The 14,192-nt window shown below is 34.3% G+C and overlaps 1 protein-coding gene across 4 annotated transcripts in view; it reads right to left on the bottom strand.

The window, feature by feature from the left end:
- LOC143244430 (stromal interaction molecule homolog) overlaps positions 1-13,998 on the bottom strand; it is a 72,718-nt gene extending 58,720 nt beyond the window's left edge. For 3 of the 4 annotated variants that reach the window (XM_076489072.1, XM_076489070.1, XM_076489069.1), the window contains exon 1: positions 13,601-13,998. In XM_076489072.1, coding sequence (XP_076345187.1) covers positions 13,601-13,766 — 166 coding nt within the window. In that variant the 5' untranslated portion in view covers positions 13,767-13,998. The remainder of the gene's footprint in view (positions 1-13,600) is intronic. The other variant, XM_076489071.1, reaches the window with a different exon arrangement.
- Between the last annotated feature and the right edge of the window lie 194 nt (positions 13,999-14,192).

The raw sequence follows: 14,192 nt of genomic DNA, 5'->3' as shown, positions 1-14,192 counted from the left end.
AGTGTATATGTATATATGAACTAGACACAAGATAGCATAAATACTGAAACAAAGTTTCTCTGTAAACGTGGGTGGCGCCTATGTGTACGCAGTACAGTAGTTGTTTACGTACAACAGTTACGAAAAGGACAAAAAAAACACGCTTTACTAAGACGGAGCATCATTGTTAACATATTCTTTCATATGTACAATCAAAATCCACTATTTATTAAACCTCATGCAACGCATGTGGAAAACAAACCAGAACCTTATCATATGGCAGTGAAACTAAAGGTCGTAACGAAAGCCGTCCAAAATCTAGCCTACTGGAATGCACTGGTTATTTATTTAAAGTCCTGCTATCTGTTTTACGATACAGTGCGTTACATAATTTTATTTCAAACTTCTGCATCAATCCAAAATTCCGGTCCAATAATAGCCTATACATAAACAAAATGTGGAAAATACTACAAGTTACTACATGCATTATAAGAAAAACATTATATTTACTACGTTTTGAACTAATGACCTTCGTCCAACTATTAAACGTACACAGAATACATATAAAAACTAGCTAGTATACTCGTCTATTGTGCAGGTGACATAAAAACTTTTATAAGAAAGGATAGGAAATTATGTTTCTATTTTTAGCTTGACACAGTAAACATTAAAAATGTAATAAAAATACATAAAGGTGTCATTACTGAAAAGAAAGACGTACTATTTTATTCAAGTGTTCTATCAGTCATATCGCCCTGTATAAAAATCAAGTTAGGTGCTGACTGATCGAGAAATGTGGAAATCTGTGAAGAACAGATACATACATATAATGACGTTTATTTATATAGGGCATCCCCAATCCCCACTCCCTTCTTGACATTTCTCATGTCATCCTGTATCACTGTCAGGTTTGATGCTGATTGATCAAGAGTTGTGGAAATGCATAAGGAACAGGTGGCTGAAATGTGCAAACAAAAAAGAAAAGCAGCTTTATATATTAGATACACGGACTCAGAAATACCATTCATGGAAAGGGCAGAACGTGAAGCGCGTGCAGATAAGAGAAATAAAAACGTTATATGCACTGGTCTTGTTATACAACTAGTAAACACAAACGGTAATTAAAAAAAGAGCTGGCAGAACCTGGAAGAACATTCGGATGTGTGGGGGGGGGGATACAGAGCTAGAGAATATAACAAAATGGAGAAGTGTGGGGGATACAGAGATAGAGGATATAACAAAATGGAGAAGTGTGGGGGATACAGAGATAGAGGATATAACAAAATGGAGAAGTAGGGGGGATACAGAGATAGAGGATATAACAAAATGGAGAAGTAGGGGATACAGAGATAGAGGATATAACAAAATGGAGAAGTAGGGGATACAGAGATAGAGGATATAACAAAATGGAGAAGTAGGGGGAATACAGAGATAGAGGATATAACAAAATGGAGAAATAGACAATACAGAGATAGATATAACAAAAATGGAGAAGTGTAGGAGATACAGAGAGAGATATAACAAAATGGAGAAGTGGGGGGATACAGAGATAGAGGATATAACAAAATGGAGAAGTGTGGGGGATACAGAGATAGAGGATATAACAAAATGGAGAAGTGTGGGGGATACAGAGATAGAGGATATAACAAAATGGAGAAGTGTGGGGGATACAGAGATAGAGGATATAACAAAATGGAGAAATATAGGGGATACAGAGATAGAGAGATATAACAAAACGGAGAAGTAAGGGGATACAGAGATAGAGGATATAACAAAATGGAGAAGTGTGGGGGATACAGAGATAGAGGATATAACAAAATGGAGAAGTGTGGGGATACAGAGATAGAGGATATAACAAAATGGAGAAGTGTGGGGGATACAGAGATAGAGGATATAACAAAATGGAGAAGTGGGGGGATACAGATAGGATATAATAAAAATGGAGAAGTGAGGGGATACAGAGATAGAGATATAACAAAATGGAGAAGTAGGGGATACAGAGATAGAGATATAACAAAATGGAGAGTGGGGATAGAGAAGAGATAGAGATATAACAAAATGGGAAAGGGATACAGATAGATAGATATAACAAAACGGAGAAGTAGGGATACAGAGATAGAGGATATACAACAAAATGGAGAAAATACAGAATGATAGAGATACAAACAAAAGAAGGGAGATAGAGATGAGAGATATAAAATGGAGAAATGTAGAGGGGATACAGAGATAGAGATATAACAAAATGGAGAAGTGTGGGGATACAGAGATAGAGATATAACAAAACGGGAGAAGTGGGAGATACAGATAGAGAGATAAACAAAATGGAGATGGGGAGATACAGAGATAGAGGATATAACAAAATGGAGAAGTAGGGGATACAGAGATAGAGGATATAACAAAATGGAGAAGTAGGGGATACAGAGATAGAGGATATAACAAAATGGAGAAGTGTGGGGGATACAGAGATAGAGGATATAACAAAACGGAGGAAAGTGTGGATACAGATACAGAGATAGAAAATATAACAAAATGGAGAAGTAGGTGGATACAGAGATAGAGATACAAAATGGAACGGAGAAAGGGGATACAAGACAGATAGAGAGATATAACAAAATGGAGAAGTGGGGATACAGAGATAGAAGATATAACAAAATGGAGAAGTGTAGGGGATACAGAGAGAGAGATATAACAAAATGGAGAGATAGGGGATACAGAGATAGAGGATATAACAAAATGGAGAAGGGATACAGAGATAGAGGATATAACAAAATGGAGAAGTAGGGGGATACAGAGATAGAGGATATAACAAAATGGAGAATGGGGATACAGAGACAGATGGATATAGGGAATACAGAGAGAAAGATAACAAAATGGAAAGAGAGAGACAGATGATATAACAAAATGGAGAAATGGGGAAGAGACAGATGATATAACAAAATGGAGAAGTGTAGGGGATACAGAGATAGAGAGATATAACAAAATGGAGAGAATGTGGGGATACAGAGAGAAGAGATATAACAAAATGGAGAGATAGGGGATACAGAGATAGATGATATAACAAAATGGAGAGTGTGGGGATACAGAGATAGAGATATAACAAAATGAGATACAGAGACAACAAGATAGAGATATAAGAAAATAGAGAAAAAGATAGAGATGACACGTAGAGATAGAGATATAACAAAATGGAGATGAGGGGATACAAGACAGAGATATAACAAAACAAAATGGAGAGATACAAGATAGAGATACAGAGAAGATAGGGGATACAGAGATGAGGATATAACAAAATGGAGAAGTGTGGGGATACAGAGATAGAGGATATAACAAAATGGAAAACGGATAATGGGGATACAGAGATAGAGATATAACAAAATGGAGAAGTGTAGGATACAGAGATAGAGATATAACAAAATGGAGGATACAGAGATAGATATAAACAAAATGATAGAGGAGATAAGAGATAGATGATATAACAAAATGGAGAAGGGAGGGATACAGAGATAGAGGATATAACAAAATGGAGAAGTAGAGATACAGAGATAGATGATATAACAAAATGGAGAAGTGGGGGATACAGAGACAGATGATATAACAAAATGGAGAAATAGGGGATACAGAGATAGAGGATATAACAAAAAATGGAGAAGTGGGGATACAGAGATAGATGATATAACAAAATGGAGAAATGGGGGATACAGAGATGAGAGAGATATAACAAAATGGAGAAGTGTGGGGATACAGATAGAGATATAACAAAATGGAGAAGTGTGAGGGATACAGAGATAGAGATATAACAAAACGGAGAAAGTGGGGATACAGAGATAGAGATATAACAAAATGGAGAAGGGGATACAGAGATAGAAGATATAACAAAATGGAGAATGGGGGATACAGAGAGAGAAAATATAACAAAATGGAGAAGCAGGTGGATACAGAGATAGAGGATATAACAAAACGGAGAAGAAGGGGGGATACAGAGATAGAGATATAACAAAATGGAGAAGTGGGGGACAGAGATAGAGAGATATAACAAAATGGAGAATAGGGGGGATACAGAGATAGAGAGATATAACAAAATGGAGAAGTAGGGGATACAGAGATAGAGATATAACAAAATGGAGAGAAATGGGGATACAGAGATAGAGATATAACAAAATGGAGAGTGTGGGGATACAGAGATAGAGATATAACAAAATGGAGAAGTGTGGGGATAGAGATAGAGATATAACAAAATGGAGAAAGTGTAGGGGATACAAGATAGATGATACAAACAAAATGGAGATAGTAGGGGATACAGAGATAGAGGATATAACAAAATGGAGAAGTGGGGATACAGAGATAGAGGATATAACAAAATGGAGAAGAATGGGGATACAGAGATAGAGGATATAACAAAATGGAGAAGTGGGGGATACAGAGATAGAGGATATAACAAAATGGAGAAGTGTGGGGATACAGAGATAGAGGATATAACAAAATGGAGAGAGGATACAGAGATAGAGATATAACAAAATGGAGAAGTAGGGGATACAGAGATAGAGGATATAACAAAATGGAGAGAAGGGATACAGAGATAGAGGATATAACAAAATGGAGATGTGGGGATACAGAGATAGAGAGATAAGAACAAAATGGAGAAATGGGGGATACAGAGACAGAGGATATAACAAAATGGAGAATGTAGGGGATACAGAGATAGAGATATAACAAAATGGAGAAGTGGAGACAAGAGATAGAGATATAACAAAAAAATGGAAATGGGGATACAGAGATAGAGGATATAACAAAATGGAGAAGTGGGGGGATACAGAGATAGAAAATATAACAAAATGGAGAAGCGGGTGGATACAGAGATAGAGAATATAACAAAATGGAGAAGTGTGGGGGATACAGAGATAGAGAATATAACAAAATGGAAAAGATAAAGAAATTCGTCAAAATGGATATTTTGTCAGAGGAATGGAGGAGGGGGGAAATAGCGATGACATTTGTTAAAATTAAAGTCAGGAAAGATGCGATAAGGAATGAATATTAATTGAAGCTGTACTTACTACAAGAAAAACGTTCATTAATTATGTGTGGCATTGGAGTAGTTTTTCTCAGCCGTATTTGTCAGATGACCCTCGGGTACGGGCACTGGTAGTCACGACCCACCCCCGCATTATCTACACAGGGATGTAAAAGTTAGACATTTCTTGGTACAGTTCACAAAAAAAAGTGTTGTGTGTTTCTTAGACACCGAGAGGGCTCGAAAACATGCTTTAACTAAGAGCACATAGTCATCACCTTAGAAACTTGCTCGCGACTCAACATTTGAAAACAAAATAAAAAACTTCTGTGTTAGAGAATTTAATGTAGCTGTATGTTTGTTCCAGGCCTTTCAGGATCGGAATTGCTGTGTTTGTGTGTGGAGGGGAACTGAGTGTTGTAAACCAAATAGACTTGTATCGTGAACCTCATCATTATCTGGGGAGTTTAAAAGTTTGGGGGCTGAGTGGTCGAAGGTCTTCACGAAATTTGTCATCTTACCTGCTTATATTAAATTCTCAATACGTTCTTTGGTTTGTTTTAGAATTTCGAGCAAAGCTACATCAGAGTTATCTGCGCTAGCCGTCCCTAATATAGCAGTGTAAGACTAGAGGGAAGGCAGATAGTCATCACCACCCACCGCCAACTCTTGGGCTCTTCTTTTACCAACGAATAGTGGAATTCATAGGAACAGTATAATGTCCCCCACAACTGAAATGGCGAATACGTTTGGTGTGATGGAAACTTGAACTCATGACCCTCAGATTACGAGTACAGTGCCTTAACCACCTGGCCATGTCGGACCCACTTCTCAATATGAAACTAAAGTGACTTCATTCGCGCAAACTTACGGAACTCGACAATGTGAGGGAACTATTTAACTCACATTTGATTATACTATTTACTTATTTCTTTCTCTAGCGCTACGTATACATGTCACGTGGAAGGCTAATTCACCTGTCCATCAGTGTGTGTACTATTTACTGCATTCGCTGTGTTAGGTGGAACCAACTGGAGAATCTGTACGTAGGTTAGGTGGGAAGTTTTCTTGAATCCAGTCCCACCCATCAGACCATAAAGGGGTTGATGGCACGAATCTACTTGCTTTACAAAATGCCCCACCACACACAATTCTGACTGAGAAATCGTAGTACATAAAATTATACCCAAGTTCTATTACACAACATGGATTTAACGAACATTTCTCTCTTAGCAATTACAGCTTCCTTTGATAGCAATTTTTTACAACATATTTTCTGCAGTTATTTACCCATGTAAATAATATTTGTTTTGATGAATTTATTTACATTTTACATATTACCAAATCATTAATTTATAGTTTTTTTCTCAATTTGCACGTTCCAGTTTTGTCTCCAACATATGAAGAAGATAAATTCACAAGTTTTTAAAGGGAAGAAAATGGACTTTATTAGTCCATCAAAATGTTCCTTCTAGCTCCCATCTATATGTATTCGTTCAACCTTTTTTTGAAGTTAGTTAAATTTCATGCCTCCACCACCCTTGAAGACAGTTTATTCCAAAAACCAATCAATCTGTTTGAAAAGTAATAGTGTGTAAGTTGCAGACGACTCATACATTGCCAAAATTTGAATTTATGACGTCTGTCCTACTGTTTTCACTACTAAACACAAAATAAGTTTGATGGATCTATCAACATCCTTAAGAATCCTAAACATTTTAATCGAATCCATTCTGAACCTTCCCCTCTTCAGAGAAAACACGTTTAGATATTTGTCTCTCCTCATATGACAATCCCACCATCCCAGATATCATCCTAGTGGCTCTCATCTGAACCTTATCCAATAATTCAATGTGCTTCTTGGGGAAGGGACCCAAACACCTTTGACACAGTATTCTAATTAAGGCCTTACAAGTTTGCATATATTTCTGCTTCAAATTTGTGCTTTTTATTTCTTTAGAATATTCATTTGAACCTGTCAGTTGTTTTTCTTCTGCTTAAGCTATCCTAATTTTTTGCTAAGCTTTCTGGATTTTGTCAGGGTATCCATCTTATTTTACTTTCTGTTACTAAGAAGTTTTCTTTCTAGCACTTTCTGAACTATTTTTAATTCATTCAGAATTTATTTCACAAATGGTGTTAGCAGTTCTCAGTTGTAATGAAAAGTTAAGATATCTTGATGTTGGAACTACGCCATCTTTTAATTTGAATGTTAAATCGGATCTCAAAACCTTGATTTAATCCATGATGAAAGAGCTTGCTGTGAATATGTTCATTGGTAAATACCAACATAAAACCTTAACTCCACTGTCATATGAAAGTCAAGCCTTGTCGCCACTTAACAAATTTGACATCCAATTTTAATACACATTAATTTGAAATATGATGGTATTTTTTCAGATATTGTAGGAACATGTATGATCATTTACTTGAAATATATACAAAATCCCAACTGTATTGGTATTTGAACGCGAGATTATCCGCTTAATGTTCCAGCGCTCTGACAGTTAAGACAATTTGAGCGTTACAAACATACAGTAGCTTTTACACACACGCGCATATACAGATTATTTATTGCATGACAAGCTCAGTATATATAAACAATACTTTATTTCACATAAACAAGTCCTACGTTCTGTTGTGTGAAAGAACTGTATTTCTAACTACCTGGATTTTATTAAATAACTTAAGAATTCTGCCTTGTGTAAATTAGGTAGCTAAACCTAACAAAGGGCACGCGTCTGAATTATAGTAAACAAATCAAGTTTGTATCATAGACGTGTTTTAACTTCCCATATTTCATTCACTAATTACTTATAGGCTTACTGCATTAAATACAGTGGAAGAACTCTTTCTTAAATCAATTACCGACCTACCTCCTTACGTTCTTGGATCATATATAAAAACACGTGTGGTGACTGTGATGCCACTTAGGTTGGCAAAACTATATGCCAATTACACCTGGGTACATACGGAATTATCAATCAAAACTGGTAAAAAACAAAAAGTGTCAAATCCACCAGACTCCACAATTCGCTCACATGGTGAAAACACTAACCACTTCGCCTTGATTACGGATTTCAATCATCTCATTTGGATCATCAAGTACTGAACTTTTAATGAAAGAAAGTTTATTTATTAAAAACGAACTCCCAAATTTAAATAATTTCACGACAACAAAGTCTGTTCTAAACACCTGTACAGCATTATTCTATTATCCATTTGTATCTTAATTTATTCCATACTGTTATGCTGCATTACAATTACTTTTATAGAATATTTAACCTTTATAATATGTCTGTATCTAATAATGTATCATGTTCAATATAGCTTACTGAATATGGAATACGTGTATGTTTAAGTGAACACACGTGTCAAATGTTTGGTTTTGCTGCCGTCGTCCAATTTAAAACGTAATGCGCTCTTAATATGAGAAAAATACTCAATATTTTTTAAAAACTAAAGTTTGTAATTACATTAAATAATAACAGAAGCGACGGACTTATATTAGACTTCCGCACTCAATTTTGTTTTACTTACTTATTAATAGTATGTAAATTGACCTGCCAACCCAATATAGACGTCAACCGATCATATTTAAGGCTTAACAAAATTAACCAGAATTTTAAAAATAAATTATTGCGGAATAAACTTAGATCCAGCATGCTTCATCGTTGGAGTAAAATACTCGATTGCATCTCATTGGATAGACTGATAGATCATACAGGTTAAAGTGACGTCATAATTCGTCTACCCCACCCTCTTCTGGAACTTAAAACCACTTTTTCAGGTGTTACGTGCTTCCAATGAAGCGACCTCCCTAGAACACACGTTTCATCGAACTTAAAGTACATTTCAAATAAAGTTTAAACTAATTTTATTTTTAATATTTTGTCTTTAAAATCCCAGAGTGAAGGTTAATAAACAAACATTTAATTTATAAGCTTAAGTGAAAGTTCTCATTTTTCCTTTTATTCAGATATTAATAATATATTTATGAAAAATATATGGAAGATTACGATACATGGATTTCGTTAACTTCATTTGGGCATTAGGATATGTATTATCCAAAAAACTGGCTGGTAAGTATTGATGTTATGAAAATAGTAATGAGGTATCATTTTTACTGTTATTTTTTACTTCTAAATTAATAATTCATACATTTGAAGTCATGTAGTGTATTTCCAAATTTCAATTGACTGTTTTTGATTTTGAAATATTTTTATTTTACTTTTCTCTACTAAGATCTGATTTAATTAGGACGTCACTCCCCTTTAGTGTGTCACCTTAGGTACTCTTCTAGTGTACATGTTTGCACCCACACACATATTACATTATAAACACATGTAATAAAACATATACACTCAACGGTTTTAGTGTTTGACATACAGTACATCAGGAATGTTTCCACAGTTCAATTTCACTTCATTTTGAAATGATAACGATGGACCATTTGACCCATCTTGAAAACTCCAAACTTCCTAAAGAAACTTCTTCCTGTATCCAACTTTGATCTCTAAAATATTTGCCCAGTCTTCTTTAAGGGCTTTGAAAATTACAATATCTACCACATACGAAGGAAGCTATTGTATAGGTCAAACATTTTATTAGAAAAGTAAAGGTACCTTTACCTGACTTTTCCATCATTTAAATGTATATCATCTCAGCATCATTCTGATACTTTTATAATCTTTAAAATGTATTCATAACCTACATGGGTCATCCTCTTCTGGGAAAACATGTTGACAAAGTACAACCTATTTGTCCTCACATAATAACCTTCAAAACTGGAATTACCTTGGTGGTTCTTGGTTTGGTTTGTTTTAGGACCTTCAGATTATGAGTTGAGGGCCTTAACCATCTGGCCATGCTGGGTCTGGTAGTTCTTTGACCTTTCATAAATAAGATGACAAATATTGAATAAAATATATCACATGAGGCCTAACAAGCCTTATATTATCAAGTCTGAGGAGTTCAAGTTCTTCTTATCTCTCAAATAGTCATAAATCTGTGAAACAAATTACCACCTACAGTGGTAGAATCTGCAATGTTGGAAGAACACAACAAAAGTGATGAACATTTTGGGAATCGGGGGCTGAATTCAGCAAGTAGTTTCTGTTTACTGAGGTAGCTTGAGTTTGTTTTTGAATTTCGTGCAAATCTACTCGAGGGCTATCTGCACTAGCTGTCCCTAATTTAGTTGTGTAAGACTAGAGGGAAGGCAGCTAGTCACCACCCACTGCCAACTCTTGGGCCACTCTTTTACCAATGAATAGTAGGATTGACCATCACATTATAATGCCTCCATGACTGAAAGGGCAAGTGTGTTTGGTGCGACAGGGATTCGAACCCTCGACCCTCAGATTACGAGTCAAACGCCTTGACCCACCTGGCCATTGCCAGGGCAGGTAGGTTCAGAGTCAGGATATTCCTGATGTCTGATAACTCACTATCATTAATGTAAAAATTTAGTTAAATTTTTAAAAAAATTCTAGAAAAATACCTGAAAGGAACTAAAAAAAAACTAATTAAGTTGTTTAAAGACTCACCAGGATATGGAAAAATTAAGTAAAACTGAAAATGTTTTAAAATCATTTGTATTAACTTTTGACCACAATTGTTTTAATTAATTAAGTTATACTCGAGAAGATATAAATGTATATTTATAAATTTTAACTGATGTAAAATGCTTGTGAGTTATTGTGAATTTCCAGATTTTAAACTGTTTAATACTGATGCTTTTCAAACAAGTGGTGTAGTTGAGTTTTATATAAATCAATGAGTAGCAGCCTGTTAGGATGCAAGACAAAAGAGTTCTTGAAATTTGTGCCTCTACACTATAATACGGGGAGAATAAACCTTGCTTCCTTATACCTCTAAGATATCTGTCTAATAATATTAAAATGTATTTTTGGTACAAGCTGATCTTATATCCATTAGTTGTGCTACAGTTCATAACTGGTTCTACATCATTCAACAAGAAAACTACAAACATTCCCTAGAACGCATGCAGGCATTATTTGATTATAAGGAAATTGAACTTTTCATAGAAAACAGACAATTGGGTTAATTCTATAGACTCTGTGCATGTGTAAGAGAATGGTTTTTGATATTATAAATGACCCACTTATAACAGTCGTGGCTAACAAAAAAATGAACACAGTGAAATCTCAACTTTAGTTTTGAAACTTACATACATTGTAATTTCAATATTATAGTTACTGAAATACTATTTTATGTTGTTCACATAAAAGTTGTTTTCCTACAGTACATGTAACTTAAGACTAATAATGCTTTATGTTGCCTCATTTTGGTATTGTTCTTCTGTGAAAAATTGAGACTTAGAGGTCTGGTAAAAAAAACAAAAGTAGTCCCAAAGTTGAATCTACATGAATCACAATAAGGGTGTTCATGGGTTGAAAGCTTTTAACTGGAAACTACTATGGGCTTCCTTCAAACACACAACAGCTATGAAAAACTGTAGGATGAGATCAAGTTTGCTATTAGTTTACAGTCAGTGTCATCATCGTGTGCTATCTTCCTCAGGAAGATTGACTGTCACAGTTCTCCACTTCTGTCTGTTTTGTGATTTTCTCACCAGGTCTTCATGTTTTACTATATTTATGTATGAAAAACAGCTGGTTTGGGTTGAGATTTTTTTTTTTTTATGTAGAGGAGCAAACAACGTTTCAACCTTCTTCAGTCATCGTCAGATTCACATCATATATATTTTACTCTACAAGTGGGTTTTCTCATCATCACTGATCTTTAATATTTGTTTTACACACTGTTGTTTTTCTTCCCCTATTTTTTTTCTTTCTGTTTGCCCCCTTGATGTTGTCTTGTCTCATAATATGGCCGAATTATGTTAGTTTCCTCTTCTTGATGGTTGGTACAACACAACTTTACACATTCACAACATTGAGAACTTCTTTGTTCATTACCTTGTCTGTTTAGGATATTTAAATAATCTTTCTGTACAAATGTTTCCAGTTTGTTAATCAATACTTGTGTCAAGGCCCATATTTCACAGTCATGTAACAAGGTCATGACTCTCTTCCTTGTTTTTACACTTATGTTCTTTGATGTCAAACTTGTTTTACTACTATTAAAGGCACCTCAGTTCTTTTCACTATTTATTGGTTTAGACTAATGATGCAATAATAAAGGAAGGAAAATATTAATTGAGAGAGAGAGAGATTTCTTGAAGTCATTCTACATTAAATGATCAATGGGCTTACCAATTAGTGTTATATCTTTGGTTTCTTCTTAAGCAACAGCAAGGATGTGATTGCAAGTGTTAAACATTTGGGAAAGAGTGATTATTACATTGCTAGGTTCAATGTTATGCTACATGTTGAGGTAAAAAAATAAATTTCATTTCCTAACTTTTAGAATCCAATTATGAGATCATGAGAAAAAAAACTTGTAATTAGAGAATTGGGACAGAAAGTTAAAAACTGATGTGGGAGAAATTTGGGAAATATGAAAAAATATTGTATTATTAATTGAAAGATAGGCATTTCTAGTAAGAGAAAAGAATAACATGGAACTCAAACCTCACTGATTTACCAGAGACAAGAGATGAAAGACAATTTTAACATTGGGAAGAATTCTAGTCCAACAAAAGAAATTTTACAAATTAAGTGAACTTTCACATTATAAATTAAAGTCAACAAGGATTCAACTATGGAAAATCTTGAATTGTGTTTGTTTTTTTCAGATGCCATGTTATCTGTATTATAGAAAGAGCGTGGACTTGACATACATCTTAAAAAGATGTTGATAAGATAGCATACAAAGAAAAAGAAAATTGCATCAGTTAAGGTTGGGGAATAATGATTTAACTGGGTCATAGAGCAGTTTACTGGCAGAAAGTAAAACATTGTTATTAATTAAAGCTAGTCAAATGGTCATCTTTAATTTGTTGGTCATGTTTGAAAAAAAATTTTCTTGAAAATATGTGAAATTAATGTCACTTAAAAATAATTTTTAACCTGTAATCGCATTAATTAATATATTATGTTGTGCTTTTTAATGCAAATCTAACAGATTTAAAATTATTTCAACTACAGTTAACCTCCTTACCAAAAATGAACAACTCACTTGGTTTCAATTGTAATAATATCCCAGATGATTAAAGTTAAAACTTGTAAACAACCACAGTGAAAAAAAAAGTATTAGTTACTTATATCTCTGGAAATTCACAATAAATCATGAAAATTAAATAAAACCTTAAACAAACAAAAACCAATGAAATGTAGAATACATGAAGTGTAATAAAAAAAACTAGTACTCTTATCTGATGTTAATAACTCTTAAAACTGATAGGCTGTTTTCTAATAGTCCAACTGCATGATTGTTAGTTATAATTAAGATGTACAAGTCTAAATTAAAAAATCTCTACTGCAAACCCCTAAACATTTGAAGTTCTAAATTCATATGAATTGGTTCTAATCTTTAAGTTTAATTTCAGCTTTAAAACTACATGGAATCTTCCACAATTTGTAGCTCTAATAAAAGCAAAAAACTTTTTCACTGCGTTAATTTCTATTACAATTACATATTTTTTGTTAACATTTAAAGATATTTGCAATTTCGTTTCATTACCTTTTACATTTGAGTTTTCGGTTTTGGTATAACGAGGTTGCGAATTTCTGTCCTGTTGCTCTCTCGTTAGAACAGCACTCAAAGCCGGCTCTGTTTGTAACAGAAGACGGCAAGTTAAATAGACCATCAGTACATATATTCGACGCTGGATTCTAAACAACACCATCGCGCTCTTTGAATTCTCTCACGAGAAAACTAAACTGCCCTTGGTCATAACTTTTATAGTTTAGTAATTTATATCCATCATGAAACCTACAAGACCACATTTCTTTAAAGTTTATACACTTTAAGTTACAACCACAGTAAAAGTTCCCCCATCACTACTGTTACTACACCTTACGACAATCGCAACTTACCGGACTAGCCAAACCTCCACATCAGTAGTCACACTACACTTCCAACCGTAGTATTAGAGACACCTAGTAGCTGATATTCTCACTGGAACGAACAGATGATTTTCTTATTTATTAACAGCTTTCAAGTAATTTTGATCGTAACAAAGATGACAGTTAAGTTTTAAATTTTAAACCACCTATTTAAGTTTCAATTATATCTAAAATTATTTGCATACTTCATTTTCATGATACATTTT

Source organism: Tachypleus tridentatus, chromosome 2 (genome assembly GCF_004210375.1).
Source record: "Tachypleus tridentatus isolate NWPU-2018 chromosome 2, ASM421037v1, whole genome shotgun sequence".
Taxonomy (NCBI): domain Eukaryota; kingdom Metazoa; phylum Arthropoda; class Merostomata; order Xiphosura; family Limulidae; genus Tachypleus; species Tachypleus tridentatus.
The sequence above is the reverse complement of the archived record's forward strand: the minus strand, read 5'-3'. Positions and strand labels throughout refer to the sequence as shown.